Source organism: Carcharhinus amblyrhynchos, chromosome 17 (genome assembly GCF_965287045.1).
Source record: "Carcharhinus amblyrhynchos chromosome 17, sCarAmb.v2.hapA, whole genome shotgun sequence".
Taxonomy (NCBI): domain Eukaryota; kingdom Metazoa; phylum Chordata; class Chondrichthyes; order Carcharhiniformes; family Carcharhinidae; genus Carcharhinus; species Carcharhinus amblyrhynchos.
This window is the reverse complement of record NC_137340.1, coordinates 12,493,565-12,510,730: the sequence shown is the minus strand read 5'-3', so window position 1 is coordinate 12,510,730 and position 17,166 is coordinate 12,493,565. Positions and strand designations below refer to the sequence as shown.

Genomic DNA, 17,166 nt, shown 5'->3' with positions numbered 1-17,166 from the left:
ATCGCATCTTAATCCTTTGAGAAGCTTTCTTACAGCATACATCTTGATCCACTCTCACTTCACCTCTATGACACTGAAGTAGTCCTTACTTCTGTTGTCATTCAATATCTGTGTGAAAATCGTACTCTCTTGTTTTTGTCAAAGGAGCATTTCAATGTCATGAAAACAGAATCAAGTGAACTTATCCTTAGTGACCTCAGCCACCTAATGATTTGACCTTGTTAGTGATATTCAATTCAAGGCTTCTTATGCTAAGATTTTCTTTTTGATCAGGTCTGATGATCCACTCAATTACAGCATGGAATTTACAGTATGATTGTCTGTAACAGTAACACCTAATCAAGCCTTAATAAAGCAATTAAATTAGTCAGAGAAGCCCTGCTTGCAGGCTGATGAATGGGGAAGGGCAGATATGGCTGGATAGGAATGAAAATAATAAAACTTGCAGGCAAGTTTTTAGCACGAATGAATCGTGCATAAAATCATCTTGAAGGGAATTGCTTGATAGAGCAGACGCAGCACGGTTTCATTAAAGGGAAGTCGTGTCTGACAAATTTACTGGAGTTCTATGAGGATGTGTCTAGGGCAGTCGATAGAGGAGAGCCGGTGGATGTGGTCTTTCTAGATTTTCAGAAGGCGTTTGACAAAGTGCCTCACAAGAGGTTATTGCAGAAGGTCGAGTGTCATGGAGTTGGGGGTAGGGTGTTAGCGTGGATAGAGGATTGGTTGTCAAATAGGAGGCAGAGAGTGGGGGTCAACGGGTGCTATTCGGATTGGCGGATGGTGACTAGTGGAGTGCCCCAGGGGTCGGTGCTGGGGCCTCAGCTTTTTACCATTTATATAGATGATCTGGAGGAGGGAACCGAGTGTAGAGTGTCGAAATTTGCTGATGACACCAAGATTGGGGGAACGGCAAATTGTGCGGAGGGTGTGGAGAGTCTGCAGAAGGATCTAGATAGGCTGGGCGAATGGGCCAGGAAATGGCAAATGGAATTTAATGTTGGCAAGTGTGAGGTGGTCCACTTTGGTAGGAAGAATGGTAGGAAGGACTATTACTTACGGGGCGAAAAACTGCAGCAGGCGACGGTGCAGAGGGACCTCGGGGTCCTTGTGCATGAGTCGCAAAAACCCAGCTTGCAGGTGCAGCAGGTGGTCAGGAAGGCGAATGGGATGCTGGCCTTCATAGCGAAGGGGATTGAATATAAAAGTAGGGAGGTCTTGCTGCGGCTGTATAGGGCATTGGTGAGGCCGCAGCTGGAGTACAGTGTGCAGTTTTGGGCGCCGCACCTGCGCAAAGATATTTTGGCCTTGGAGGGAGTGCAGAGGAGGTTTACTAGGCTGATACCGGAGTTGAGGGGGTTGAGCTATGAGGAGAGGCTGAATAAACTGGGCTTGTACTCATTAGAGTTTAGAAGAATGAGGGGAGATCTCATTGAGACGTATAAGATGATGAATGGGATGGATAGGATAGAGGTGGAAAGACTCTTCCCACTCAAAAAAGACAGTAGGACTAGGGGGCACAGCCTCAAGATAATAGGGGGGGCGGTTTAGAACGGAGTTGAGGAGGAACTTCTTCACTCAGAGGGTGGTGAATCTCTGGAATTCTCTGCCCATTGAAGTGGTGGAGGCTGCCTCGCTAAATATTTTTAAGACGCGGGTTGATGGGTTTTTGATAGGAGAGGGGATTAAGGGTTATGGTGAGAGGGCGGGAAAGTGGAACTGAGCAGCGACAGATCAGCCATGATCTTATTGAATGGCGGGGCAGGCTCGAAGGGCTGGATGGCCTACTCCTGCTCCTATTTCTTATGTTCTTATGTTAAATGTAGATCAAATATAAACCTACATAAAATGATTATGGGAAATATGCTTAGGTTTTCCAGGCTCCTGCTATGAGCTGGGAATATTGGCAATAGGAGGAAATTTTACATTATACCAAAATAGATACCAGCTGAGGAAGGTCATTCTCAATCATTCAAAAAATAAATTCCAATAGGGCACAACCTTTTTTTCAAATTTTCCAGGATTATTCCATTATCCTACCCACTCATTCCATCCATCAAGCCCCTCATATCTAGCATTTGTATTTGCTCTTGGTTCTTAAATATAAAATTTTTATCCATTATTTAAGTCCTTTCACAGTCACACACCCCATCCTTAACCTTCTAGAGCTATACAACAGCCCCAGAACACTTTGTCCCTGGCTTGTCTAATGGTAGCCCTGCCTCCCTTAACCCCACCTCTGTAGGCAATCATCTATGTTTGACAAGTTGGAATTATGTCTCAAAATGCTTTTCCTTTAAACCCATCTGATAGCTTTTTCTCATCCCGCCTAATATTTCCTTCTTTAGTTCGATTTCCATTTGTTTCTTATGGTCCTGTAAAGTACCACTGAACATTTTTTTGACTTCAAGTATGGTACATAAATGCAAGTGCTGTTTTTTAAAAATTGAGATTTACCTTTTCAATTACATTTACTATTTATGTTCCTTTATGAAGCCATTTCCTTTTAGCTTTTCTAGTTTTATTACAGTCCTTTGAAATAAGGGATCAGCCTTGCAGCTATTTTGTGAAACCTTTCAAAGGCTTGAATGCAACCCTTATGATGTGGTGACCAGAAATAGACATAGTACTTACCCAAGGTGAGATTGGAGTCTGATTAAGGCGCTATATAGTTTATGTATGACAGCCTTGTAATTAAATAGCAGGAAGAAGGGATAAAGCAGCAAATTTGCAGGCAAAGTTCTATAAAGATGTGAAAAGTTCAGAGTAGTGCAAATGGGAGACTTCAGCTAACCAACTAAAGACAAAGGTAAGGAATTCCTGAAATCAGTGCAAGCTAATTTTTTTAACCCAGTTCAACAAGGAAGGAAGCAGTACGGATCTAGTTCCGGGAATGAAGTAAAGCAAGTGGAGCACTGTTTAGTGGAGCAGTATTTAGAAATTATAATCACAATTTCATTGTGGAACTATGGAAAAGAACAAGGAGAAATCAAATGTGGAAAACACTCAACTGAGGAACGGCTAATTTCAGCAAATTGAAAACGGTTATGTCCAGACGAACTGGAATCAAAGATTGACAGGTATAACAGTAAATGAGCAATGGGAGATCTTTATAGAGAAGACAGTTCAGATATAGACCAGATACACATCCCATGAGAGAGGAATGAAGGACAACCAAAGATAAAGATATATTTGTTATTAGGTTTAATAATTCAGTAGAGGACCAAGCAGAGTGCAGAAAAAGGAGAACTAAAAATGGAAATGAGAGGTGAAAACAACATGAGAACAGATTGTGGGTAACTTAAAAGGAACACTAAAATATTTTCAAAATAGTAAAAAGGTGCTCACAGGAAGATTGGGACTGATGTGTGTCAAAACGATTTGAATGTGGAGACAGAAGTTATGCAGAGTACCTGCCTGCACAGCAAAATATGATTCTGCCAATGTCACCGTAAAAGAGTGGTAAATCGGATAAAAATTAATAGAAGAAATGCATATAAAGTTAGCAGCACTCAAAATAGAGAAGTCACATACAATTTGGATAGGATGCACCCCAGGCTGTAAAGGAAAGTAAGAGTGGAGAATCTAGAGGCTCTAGCCACAATTGTCCAATCCACCTTAAATATGGGAATAGTGCTGGAGGACACAAAAGTCTTTTCCCTGTTAAAAAAGGAGAGAAGATTACATGTGGCAACTACAGGCCAGCTGACTTAACATCACTGGTGAAACCTTGAGAAAAACTAATCTGGGACAAAATTACTTGGAACTTGAAAAGAAATGGATTAATGACATCCAGTGTGATATGAAAGGCGTGTTCTGTTGGGCCAATTTGAATGAATACTTTGGTGAAGTAACAGAGGGCTGAAACAGGTAGTGCAGTTGATGTGATATATTTGGACTGCCAAAGGGTTTTTGCTAAAGTAAGACACAAGAGAAGTCTTAGCAAATTGAAACTCAAGGTTCAATTTATTAAGGGATATAAAGAGAACAATAATTTTTCAGACTGGAAGAATGTGTGCAATGAGGCCATGATGTGGAGGTGTCGGCGTTGGACTGGGGTAAACACAGTAAGAAGTCTTTGTATGCTCCGTTTGTGAGCAGAACTCTCACTTACCTGACGAAGGAGTAGCACTCTGAAAGCGAGTGGTTTGTGCTACCAAATTAACCTGTTGAACTTTAACCTGGTATTGCGAAACTTCTTACTGCAATGAGGCCCCCAGGGAGTCGGTGTTGGGTCCACTTTTCTTTTCATATGTTATATATAAATTACATTGACTTAGATATAGAAGGTATAATTCAGAAGTTTGCAGAAGAAGCAAAGCCTGGGAAACTTAATAAACAGTGAGGAGGATAGTAACAGATTTAGGGGGATACAAATAAACTCGTGAATTGGACAGATGCATGACAGATGAAATTTAATGCAGAAAATTGTGAAATTATTTACTTTGGTAGGCAGAATGAAAGGATGAGGAGGATTTAAACACCATTTTGAAGGGGATGTATGAACAGAGAATGGGATGTATGCACAAAAATGTTTAAAGGCAGAATGACAATTGAGATAACTGTTAAAAAGCATACAAAACCAAGGAAGTTATGCTAAACCTACATTAACCATCTAGCTGTAGTATTATGACCAATTCTAGACACCACATTCTGAGACTCAAAGAAAGTGTGGGGTTGAAATTTAACATTGTTCTGCGAGCAAATCTCCACAGGCTCCAGCAGTATGAAGGTGTCCAAGATAAAGCTTGAACTATAAACCTATGGAATTTATTATCGGTTCTGGCCGCTGTTTAGGGCAACCAATTTGGTCTTTAAAATAGGACCTGTTGTTCTTCAAACGTTCATCGAAGCACACAATGAAACAGCAGAGATGGAGGTTAAGGATTTAAGAGAGGATGTAGAGGAGATTTACTTGAATGGCAGCATGGATGAGAGACTAGAGAAAACATGATTGTTCGCTGCTGAGCGAAGAGGGTTTTGACAGGTGTTCAAAATCATCAATGGGTCTGATACAAAAAACCAAGAACAACTATTTTGTGACAGAAAAGTTGGTAGCCAAAATCCACAAATTGAAGGTAATTAGCAAAAGAACCAGAGGCAACATCAGGAAGATAAAATAACACAGAAAACTATACAATTTAGAATGCACTGATTGAAAGGCAAGTTGAAGCAACTTAATAAAACTTGAATGGAGGAACTTTACAAGGTCACGGGGCGGAAGATTAAAGGACTGGAACTAATTGGTTGGCTCTTTCAAAGAGTTGATGAAGACACAATGGGCTGAATGACTTCTTTCTGTGCTGCTTCCATAAATGTATTAGGATCAGCAAACCAAATTTTAAAAGCTCTACATGTTGCCCAATATTGATAACTGGATCAATTGGTTAACAGTTCAAACTATATCACAAACATCTTTTTTTGTGGAGAGATCTGCTTGCAGATGAACTGCAAAGTCTCATATTTTAATACATTGTTGAAATTGATTTTTCTAAATCAAAATAAATTACAATGTTATGTCACTGTACACTCATGTAGTACAATATAAAAGTGTGTTTGTTTATTTGGAGAGGAATTTTAATAAGTTAGTATGAGTGGAATAAGATAGCTATGGTCTTGTTTATCTTCATAGATTTTCAGCCTCCATGTACAAATTGAACATTTGCTATCATCCCACAGGGAACAGGGATGCTAACCTTAGGATGCTGTCGCTTTCAGAATTTCATGCCCTGCGTAGTCAAGTAGCCTTCCTTGCTCTGGACCTTGCCATTAGTTCTTTGGCCAGAGGAAGCTGCACTGAAATTCCAAACAAGAGCAAAAGCACTGAATCATCCAACAGTGAATAGTAGATCAACTCCAAGCCACATAAGGAGAGAAAAAGCAATGCAGGATTGATTGGGAGGAAGCTTTATAAATGAAAGTCAAATGAGCAACACTATATCTATAGTGGGAAATTTAATTTTCCTCGTGTTCAACCACCACGTAAAATCTGCGCATATCAAATCAGAAAAACTAGCAGTGGTACACAGCAAAAACATCAAGGCACTGTGGAGCTTAACTCCTATATATTCATTACCCTGAAAGGCTCAGTCAAGACAGCAATGCTTACTGTAAGCATGCACATTATTCAAGGTTACTGTCACAGAGACAGTCTGGAATTAAATGCTCCATATGTTGGCCCAAGAAAGTGCTGCAAAGTGATAATACTGCTATCCAAAAACCTTTGTTTAATAAGTTTACAAACAAATTGTTCCTAAATCAAACTGTGGATTTTTATTCTATGAATATTAAAAGACAACATGTGAAGTGGTGGATACATTTTGCTGAGGCAAAATGAAACTCAATTTTTGTCTGAAAAAAGATGTTTAAAGATTGCCTCATCCACATGTAAAAATAATGGTGTGAATACTGCATGCTAACACATGAAGTATTAACAGTACTAACCTGCATTAAAACAGAGCCAGGGACTGTTTTTGGAAATAGTGCCTTGAGTAGCAGAATTTCAGGCTTACTTAGCTAGCAGCATTTTTAAATGCAAATTTAAAATATCAGTCTTAAAAGACTGTACCATGTGGACAAAAGGTTTTCGATTCTACAGTGTATGCCTTCAGATAAGAAGTTTTCCTAAAAGCCAATGATGTCGTAGATGCTTAGTGCTGGAAATACTATTCTTGAAGATACCTACTCAGCAGTCACACTGGAAACTCGTGGTGGGAGACTGAAATGATAACTCAAATTCTCTGATTTGTAGGAAACTTGTACAAGATTTTGAGACTAGTTAAAACAGCTGATGGTGCCTAGAATTATAGCTATAGTTGATTGAAAATGTTGGCGCTTTGTGACTCCAACTACAAATAGAGAAGTCTATATGTAAAACTAGCCAGGAGTGAATAAATCACAGTAGACTACTGTGCTACCTTCAGTACTGGGGATTACATGAACATTTTTGCACAAAAGCACCACGAAGAAAGAGTCTTGACAAGGGATGAACAAAGCTTGTGCCTTTACCCCCAAACAAAACACATAAATGATAGCATATTGATTGGTGGATGTGATAAAACACTTAGATTGAACATGAACTCCAATCATTTTAGTTAATACTATGATTTGGAGTGCAGCTACTAACACTATATTGTACAATTCTCTAATGACTGTGAAACAATTGATTTCTCATGTTATATGTAGCAGTTACTGTACTGGTTGTTGCAGTTCTATTATTTATCTTCAACCCCTGGTCTTGGAATTTAGACTCACGATGGGCAATGCGTGATGTAAACAGAAGCCTCCCAGAGGGGGAATTAGGCACAACAGAGTTCATTGCAACTTGCTACAACAAAGGCCATTGCTAATAAATGTTGAACTACTTATACAACGGTCCACAAAGGAGTTGGTTATAATGTAATGTGTGTGTGTGCATTTGTGTATGTATATATTAAAAAAAAAGGTTTATTTATATATACAGAGAATAAAAATTAGCTATGAACAAAATATATATTTCCAATTCTCACATGTTTGCTTTTAAGTTTATAATTTAGAAGTATTTCCTATACTGTATCTATATACACTGACTCATAAAGAAGATCGGACTTCGAAGTGCAGAAATTCTTCCCCCAATATCACTGCTGCCACCCTCTTCCTCCCCAGTTTATTTCCAGAATTGACAACATAACCACAGCCCTACAGAGTCAATATTTGCTTTGGATAAAACAATTGATCCCTTATTGCCAAATAAACTGTTTTAGTGATGATGGTTGAGGGATAAATAACTCCATATCCTTCCTCTGAAATAATACCACAGAATATTTTACATCATCTGGGAATATAGGTGTTCTTAGTTTACTGCCTTATTTGAAGGATAGCACCTCCAACAATGCAGCAGTCTCCCAGTCCTGGTGTGTCACCCTTAATTATGTGCTCAACCCAAGCCATCAGACTCAAAGGCACAAACGCAAATAACTGAGCCATGTTGACACCTTGGGGTTTCCTTGGGAATGATCAGAGAATACACCCCCAAACCCTGGGCCAGGAATGTGCTGTGCTAGCTGCCACATTTATATGCTGGAATAAACATAATGATGACACAAATGGAGATGCTAAAAATTGTCTGATACCAGCTAAACATTTGGACACACAGGTGATTTGGCTAAAACTGTTTCACTGATGGTCAACCTACACAGGTGGCTAGTTCATGGATAATGGGACAGATCTGAAAAGTCCAAAAGATTCTCCCAGCCATACTAATGGATGAAGAAAGTAGATGAATAAGTGCATGCTCGTGTAAGCATATCATACTATTTCATAAACAGCTAATTTCTTATCTGACCTGGGTTTAGGCAAATGCATATGTTAACTGAACCACAAGGTCTTTGTATCCAAGAATCAAGCTTCTACACCCTCACAATCAGAATTGCCTTCCAGAAAATGAAGGGAACACACTTTGAAAAGTAATTTAACAAAGAAAACAACATAAACTGACATTGTGCAAGTTGATCATTGAAAATGAGCGATGATTTACAATTCAACTTAATAGCCAGAAGCTGGTTTTGGCTGGTGACCAAGGCAGACTGATCAAGGTTGGTTCATAATCAAGGTGTTGTCAGTAAAGTAACACAAGAAACTTTCTAACAGCGATCTTGAGAAACACATTGCCCAGTGAATTGTCAACATTACAGGAAGACACAAACAGAACCATACCAAAGATGGGTTTGGACACTCCTTTGAACTGCTAGTACAGAATGACTATTATTAGTTGCAGCTGGGGAATGAAAGAATGAAGAACATAGGTACCATTTAATGTAACTGAATCCAGAGGAGTTTGAAATTATTCATTTTGGTAGAAAGAACAAGAAGAGGCAACATAAATGGTTTAATTTTAGATTGAATCCAGGTACAGAAGAACCTGAGGGTAAATGTGCACAAAACAGTGGAGGCTGTAGGACAGGTTTAGGAAACAATACTGGACTTCATAACTAAGGGGATGGAATACAAAAATAAGCATGTAATGACAAACCTATATAGAACACTGGTTCAGCCTCAGCTGGAACATTGTGTCCAGTCCACTTTAGGAAGGATGTGAAGGCACTAAAGAGATGTAGAAAATATTTACATGAATAGCTCAGGAATGAAAAACATCAGTTTTGTGGATAGATTGGAGAAGCTGTGGTTGTTCTCCTTTAAGAGATTAAGGGGTCTTTCTAGAAATGCCTACATCCCATGAAAGAATAAAAATATCTATGATTGCATTTACAGAGAAGTGAAAAAAGAGGAAAAAGCAAGAAAACCAAATAAAGAGCATGAGGAGGATAAGAAAAAAGAAAAATAAACAGAATACAAGAGAAAGAAGACAAAGTTAAAAAAAAGCAAATAAATGTAAAGAAATCTAAAGAAAACATTGATTAAAGAAAGGAAAAATTAATGAAGGAAAGGAGCCTTTTCGATTTTCCACCTAATTTTATCTAACCGTAAATAAAGGTGCACAGGTACAGCATCATAGGGGTGTGAATGGGAGGGAAAGAGAAATGGGAAATAAATGTAGATTAAACTCCTCAGTGAACATTTCTTTGAATACTACCTTCTACACGGGTGAGGTTAACTTTCAATTTAAGATACAAATTAAAATACAACTCCAATTCTAATAAAGAAATTTCAACTTCAGTCAAAATAGGTATTCAAAAATGAGCAGGTCTGAAAAGTAACCCGTAGAATAAGTGGTATTTACAAATCGTTGATCCACTAACATAAACAAGTTAGATTTGAGATTCTAAGTAGGCTAAACAATTCCATTTAGGACCACGCAAAATGACTTTTCTCCAGTTGCAGAAAATCTAAATTATTTACAAATTACAATTGACTTGTGTGTTTCATTACTGAATGAAACATGCCAGATTTCTGTGATAAAACTACAGTCCAAATTCTCTTTTGGCAATGCAATAGTGGAATGTGGTCAAATGTTATTGTGGAATACAATTATATATCATGTCTAAGCCAGAAGATAATAAAACTGGCATTAGCACTATTCATTTAAAATGTATTAGTCTGTAAACATTTGAGTCTTTTTTTTTAAACCATAATTTAGATGTTAGAAAATAATAAAATTGAGAATGTTTTGATCAAAGTTGCTTTGAAATTTCCTTAAAATATCAATTTAATTCAGTGAAACTTTTCAAATTCTTAACCAAAATTCTGATTTTTATTTTGCTTAAACATACATGAGCATCAGCTACATATCACTTATTAATGTGATGCTGAAACAGAATTCCTTACTTACTAATTTATTTCATATCGCATAATGATAAAACATATTTGCACTCACCTTCTTATCTATTGTCCTTGCTTGGCCATAGAATTCTAGGGCTTCTTGTGCTTTTAAAAATTTGCCACGATGAAGCAAATAAGCACAGATCATTACTCCTGTCCGTCCTTTTCCAGCTTTGCAATGGATTGCTGCAACATTGTTATCATCTTCACTCAACCAGTGATCTAGATCTTCACAAAATGGCTTAATGAGTTCTAGTTGTGGAGGATTATGGTCTTCAAAAGGATATTGTGCGACTAAGAGGATAGGAAAGTAAAATAATTGAAACAAGTCAGCAAACTACCATTCTTATAATTTTAAGATGTATATCATGCATAACAGTAACAAAGAAAATGTTAGAATGTTGACTAAGATCAGTCCTAGACTTAACCCTTCAATAAATTCTTTCTTGATTATTTAACTTTAGCCAAATATAAATTGCAGCATACAAAAATATTACCTGTCAAAGAAAATGATAAAGGTATGAAATATTAATATACTGTACCAAATATACACATGCCACTTAAGCTACTCTACCAATAAAATTAACTGTCAAATGCCTTCAGCATACAAATCTGAAAGTGATAAACTTGTTTGAAGAAAGACATAAGCAATTTTTTAATGCACACTTGATGTTTGTACTTGGCCTGCTCTTTCATTGCACTATTTTTTTGCACCATACTATTGAGTCAAAATATAAACAGAACATTACAACTTCTGCTACACTTCTTATTCCAACAGAATTAACTTGTAGAGAACATTAAGATTCACGTCACCAACTACCTGCATCAAATGCCCAACAATTTGGCAAGTCTCATTCTGTTTTTTTATGTATTTTAATTTAGTAAATGATCATCATACAAATAGGATTTTGTTTCAGGACTTAACCTCATTATGGAAGTGTTTAAGCAATTGTTGACCCACCTCTGCAATTAAATTTAGTAGCATCATAATGTCTCTCTGCACATCTGCAAGGAAAAGTAGAAAAAAAATTAAGTCTAATATTCAAACTAGGATATTTCAAACACTAAAATTGATGGCGTATTTAAGCTACTAGACATGCTGTTTAGACAGAAAATATAAATATACATTAAACCAAGTATGTAAGAAACATCTCATTGCACATCAGCTCTGAATACACAACAGTCAGAGTCATCATATAATGTAATCTAAAAATTAATCTTCTGTCAGGTTGTTAAGGATTACATTTTAAAATCCATTCAAAATCTATAATTTTAATGACCGCAAACCAAGATATACATTCAGTTTTATAGAACATAGAACACTACAGCACAAACAGGCCCTTCGGCCCACTAGTTGCGCCGATCACATCAATACCTACCAATCCACAGACCTATCTATAACACCCAATCCCATTAAATCCCATATACTCATCCAGAAGTCTTTTAAAAGACCCCAGCGAGTTCGCCTCCACCACCACTGACGGCAGCCGATTCCATTCACTCACCACCCTCTGGATGAAAAACTTACCCCTAACATCACTTCTGTACTTGCCTCCCCGCACCTTAAATCTGTGTCCTCTCGTAGCGACCATTTCAACCCGGGGAAATAGCCTCTGAGAATCCACCCTATCTATTCCTCTCAACATTTTATAAACCTCTATCAGGTCACCTCTCAACCTTCATCTCTCCAGGGAGTAGAGTCCCAGCTCCCTCAACCTATCTTCATAAGGCATGCCTCCCAATCCAGGCAACATCCTTGTAAATCTCCTCTGTACCCTTTCAATAGCTTCTACGTCCTTCCTATAGTGAGGCGACCAGAACTGCGCACAGTACTCCAAGTGAGGCCTGACAAGGGTCTTATAAAGTTGCAGCATTACCTCCCGATTCCTAAACTCAATCCCTCAATTAATGAAGGCCAGTACACCATACGTCTTCTTGACCACATCCTCCACCTGCGAGGCCGATTTAAGAGTCCTGTGGACCCGGACCCCAAGATCCTTCTGCTCTTCAACACTGCGAAGACTCCTGCCCTTGATAGTGTACTCGTTCATCCCATTGGTCCTGCCAAAATGGACCACTACACATTTATCCATGTTGAAGTCCATCTGCCACTTCTCCGCCCAGTCCTGCATCCTATTTATGTCCTGCTGCAACTTCTGACATCCTTCCAGACCATCCACAACACCACCAACCTTCATGTCATCGGCGAACTTACTAACCCAACCCTCCACTTCCTCATCCAGGTCATTTATGAAAATGACAAACAGCAAGGGTCCTAGAACAGATCCCTGCGGCACTCCACTGGTGACTGACCTCCATGCAGAAAAAGACCCATCCACAACCACTCTCTGCCTTCTGCAGGCAAGCCAGTTCTGGATCCACAAGGCCAAAGCCCCTTGGATCCCATGCCCTCTCACCTTCTCAAGAAGTCTTGCATGGGGGACTTTATCAAACGCCTTGCTGAAGTCCATGTACACCACGTCCACTGCTCTTTCTTTGTCAATGTGTTCAGTCACATTTTCGAAGAACTCAACTAGGCTCGTAAGGCATGACCTGCCCTTGACAAAACCATGCTGACTATTTCTGATCATGCCAAACCTCTCCAAATGCTCATAAATCTTGTCCCTCAGAAGCCTCTCCATCCGCTTACCAACCACTGAGGTCAGACTCACTGGTCGGTAATTTCCTGGGCTATCTCTGTTCCCTTTCTTGAAAATAGGAACCACATCCGCAATCCTCCAATCCTCTGGAACCTCTCCCATCTCCATTGACGATGCAAAGATCATCGCCAGGGGCTCTGCAATCACCTCCCTCACCTCCCACAGTAACCTGGGGTACATCCCATCTGGTCCCAGCGACTTATCGATCTTGATAGAATTCAAAAGTTCTAACACATCCTCTTCCTTAATATCCACATACTCAATCCTTTCCATTTGCTGCAAACCTGTAGCAAAATCTCCCAGATCAGTTTCCATCGTCAATACTGAGGCAAAGTACTCATTAAACACCTCTGCCATTTCTTCTGGTTCCACGCAGATCTTTCCCCCTTCACCTTTTATAGGTCCTATCCCTTCTCTTCTCATCCTTTTACTTTTCACATATTTATAGAAGGCCTTGGGATTCTCCTTAATCTTCCCCACCAAGGCCTTCTCATGACCCCTTCTGGCTCTCCTAATTTCCCTTTTAAGCTCCTTTCTACAATCCTTATACTCCTCAAGATCCTTAACATCTCCTAGCTCCCTGAACCTTTTGTACACCTTCCTTTTCCTCCTGACTAGGTTCACCACAGCCTTCATGCACCACGGTTCCCGCGACCTACCAAAACCTCCTTGTCTCATCGGAGCGTTGTCGTGCAGAGCTCCAGACAAACATTCCTTGAATATCCGCCACCTTCCTTCGGTACTTTTCCCCAAGAATGCCTCCTTCCAGTTTATTTGTCCAATTAACTTCCTGACGTCTTCGTATTTCCCCTTACTCCAGACTAACTATTAAGCTTAGCGTAATGAAACAAAAAGTTACCTGAATTTGGTATTAGATATGCAAAATAAAACTGATGTTCAATCTCAAAAGGCCCATATCGACTACACAAACGTCCTAAATTTGCTGTCAAAGTAACACCCAAGGTGAGTAGCACTCCCCACTATATATGTGCACTTCAAAGAAGATGAGATGCACAATTAAACACGAAAATCACAAAGTTGCTGTTGTGATGCAGCGCCCTGTTAATCTTCATAAAAATGGCACTTGTTGTCTAGCTCCACATTAAAATACGTTAAAGAACAGATAGCTCCACTACTCACCAGGTAGTTACAAAGGAAACTTTACATAGAACATTAAGTCACATCATCTCAAGTTTAATTACCTGTTTGACAACATGATATATGTTATATACCAACAGTCAACTACTCTGGAACTGAAAATTAACTAGTACAAGTTAGAAAGCAAAATTTGCCAATGCCCCGGTACATTTTCCCATGGCGGAGAAGGCTCGACATCAGCCACCAACAGGATCTTCTGATCTTGCACTGATGGTGATTTGCATGATGGGACCAAGATCCAGCCAACAAAAACAGCTTGCGAATTCCACCAAGAGTCTTAACTCTTTCCTGCTGGAGACTTAATTTATTGCCAGTCTTTTGCAGTAGAAAGAACAGTGAAGCTATCAGCTCTCCTTGTTATTAACTAGTAGAGTCATAATCATAGAGATTTACAGCACAATAGGTCTTCAGCCCACCGTGCTGGCCATCAAGCACCTATCGATTCTAATTCCATTTTCCAACACTTGATTTATAGCCTTGTATGCTATGGTGTTTCAAGTTCTCATCTAAATGCATCTTGCATAACATGAGGGCTCCTGCCTCTACCACTTATCAGGAAGTGAGTTCCAGATTCCCACTATTTTCTGGGTGAAAATGTATTTCCTGACATCACCTCTAAACGTCCTCCCCGCTACCTTAAATCTACGTTCCCTGGATATCGACCCCTTTACCCTTTCCTATCTACCCTATGCCACTCATTTTGTACACCTCAATCAAGTTTCCCATAGGCCTTCTCTGCTCCAAGGAAAATGAACAGCCAATAAGCCTCAATTCATAGCTGAAATGCTCTAGCCCAAGCAAAATCCTTTTGAATCACCTCTGCATCCTCTCTAGTGCAATCACATCCTTCCTATAATATGGTGACCAGGACTGCACAAAGTACTTAGTCTAACAAGCGTTTTATACAGCTGCATTATAACCTCCCTGCTTTTAGATACTCTACGCCTCAACTAATAAAGGCAAGTATCCCATAGGACTTCCTACCATCGTATCTATCTATCCTGCTGCCTTCAGGGATCAAAGGGGTTCCTCTGGAGTTCTCTATTTCTTAGCATCCTACCATTCATTGTGCATTCCCTTGCCTTATTAGTCCTCTCAAAATGAATTACGTCACAGTTTTCAAGGTTGAATTCCATTTGCCGTTGTTCTGCTCATCTGACCAGCCCATCTACATCACCCTGTAATTTAAGGCCTTCCTCTTTGCTAGTTAACATTACCAATTTTCATGTCATCTTACTTACTGATCATATTCCCCACATTCACATCTAGATCATTAAGGTACACTACAAATAGCAAGGGACCCAGTGCCATCATTGGATACAGGCTTGCAGCCACAAAAATAACTTTCAACCATCATTCTCTGCTTTCTGTCACAAAAGCAAATTTGCATCAAATTTTTCATATTGCCCTAGAAGCCATAGGCTCTTACTTTCTTGACCGTGTTAAAAGCAGGACATTGGTAAAAGCCTGACCGAAGTCCACTGTAGACTACATCTACTTTCTCAGATGACCAAGGAAATTTGGCATGTCAGCTACGATTCACCAACTTTTACAGATACACCACAGAAAGCACTCTTTCTGATTGTATCACATCTTGGTATGGCTCCTGCTCTGCCCAAGACTGCAAGGAACTACAAAAGTACAAAGTACTTAGTCTAACAAGTGTTTTATACAGCTGCATTATAACCTCCCTGCTCTTACATATTCTACGCCTCAACTAATAAAGGCAAGTATCCCATAGGACTTCTTACCATCGTATCTATCTATCCTACTGCCTTCAGGGATCGATGGGGTTCCTCTGGAGTTCTCCATTTCTTAGCATCCTACCATTCTATATGCATTCCCTTGCCTTATTAGTCCTCTCAAATCCATCATGCAAACCAGCCTCACATCCACTGATTCTGTCGAAACTTCCTGTTGCCTCGGCAAAGCAACTAGCACAATTAAGGACCGCACATGCCCTGGACATTCTTTCTTTTACATTCTTCCATCGGGAAAAGATACAAAAGTCTGAGGTCAACTACCAACTGACTCAAGAACAGCCTCTTCCCTGTTGCTGTCAGACTTTTGAATGGTCTTACCTTGCATTAAGTTGATCTTTCTCTACACCCCAGCTACAACTGTAACATTACATTCTGCACTCTCATTTCCTTCTCAATGAACGCATACTTTGTATAGCACGCAAGAAACAATAATCTTCACTGTACATTAACACACGTGGCAATAATGATAAATCAAAATCAAACTTCACTGCCCTCATCTACACATCTTGCCATCTCTTTGTAATAGTTAATCAATTTTTTTTAGATGTAGTCTCCCCTGACAGCTCTTCACCTTGTCCAACAGGTTTGAGATACTTGCTCTGTGTGGATGAGGAAGAGGGCCATAGGGAGGATTAGCTAGCTGACCACTGCACTGTGCTACGCGGGGCCATTCAAGAGGGGGGAGTAAAAAGACAAGTGGTAGTTGTTGGAGATTATAATTAGGAGGATTGATAGCATTCTTTGCCAGCTGGATTGAGAGTCCAGCATGGTTTGTTGCCTGCCCGGTGCAAGAGTGAGGGACATCTTTGACCAGCTTGAAAGGATATAGGAGTGGGAAGGGGGGCTTACAATTGTTGTGATGCGCGTTAGGACAAATAAAATATGCAAGACTAGAAAAGAGGATCTATTTGGGAATTATTAGGCATGAGGAGCTAAATTAAAGAACAGATCCTCAACGGTTATACGTTCTCTGAATTACTACCCAAGCCACGTGCTAACTGGCACAGGGACGAGAAAATTAGGGAAGTGAACATGTGGCTACAGTGATGCAGGAAAGAGGGGTTCCATTTCATGGGGCACTGGCATCAGTATTGGAACAGGAGAGATCTGTACCATTCGGGCAGTCTTCACCTGATCTGGGACCAATGTTCTAGCAGAAAGGACTTTAAATGAGCAAGTGGGAGGGAAGGGCAAAACTACGCCAAGTACAATTGGTTAATAGGAAGCAAAGCTGTAGCACATGGGGAGAAGGTTTCAACGACATGGAAAATTACAAAAAAGTTAAAAAGGGAGAATTCAGGAGATGTTATTAATGGAGATGACAGGAT

The 17,166-nt window shown here is 39.6% G+C and overlaps 1 protein-coding gene across 2 annotated transcripts in view; it reads right to left on the bottom strand.

Moving 5' to 3' along the window:
* ptenb (phosphatase and tensin homolog B) overlaps nucleotides 1–17,166 on the bottom strand; it is a 173,770-nt gene that overhangs the window by 23,327 nt on the left and 133,277 nt on the right. Inside the window, exons 4-5 of one of the 2 annotated variants that reach the window (XM_080205488.1) lie at nucleotides 11,219–11,262; nucleotides 10,313–10,551 (exon numbers count right to left, since the gene is read on the bottom strand). In XM_080205488.1, coding sequence (XP_080061614.1) covers nucleotides 10,313–10,551; nucleotides 11,219–11,262 — 283 coding nt within the window. Of the gene's footprint in view, nucleotides 1–5,696; nucleotides 5,799–10,312; nucleotides 10,552–11,218; nucleotides 11,263–17,166 lie in introns of those variants that run through there. The other variant, XM_080205489.1, reaches the window with a different exon arrangement.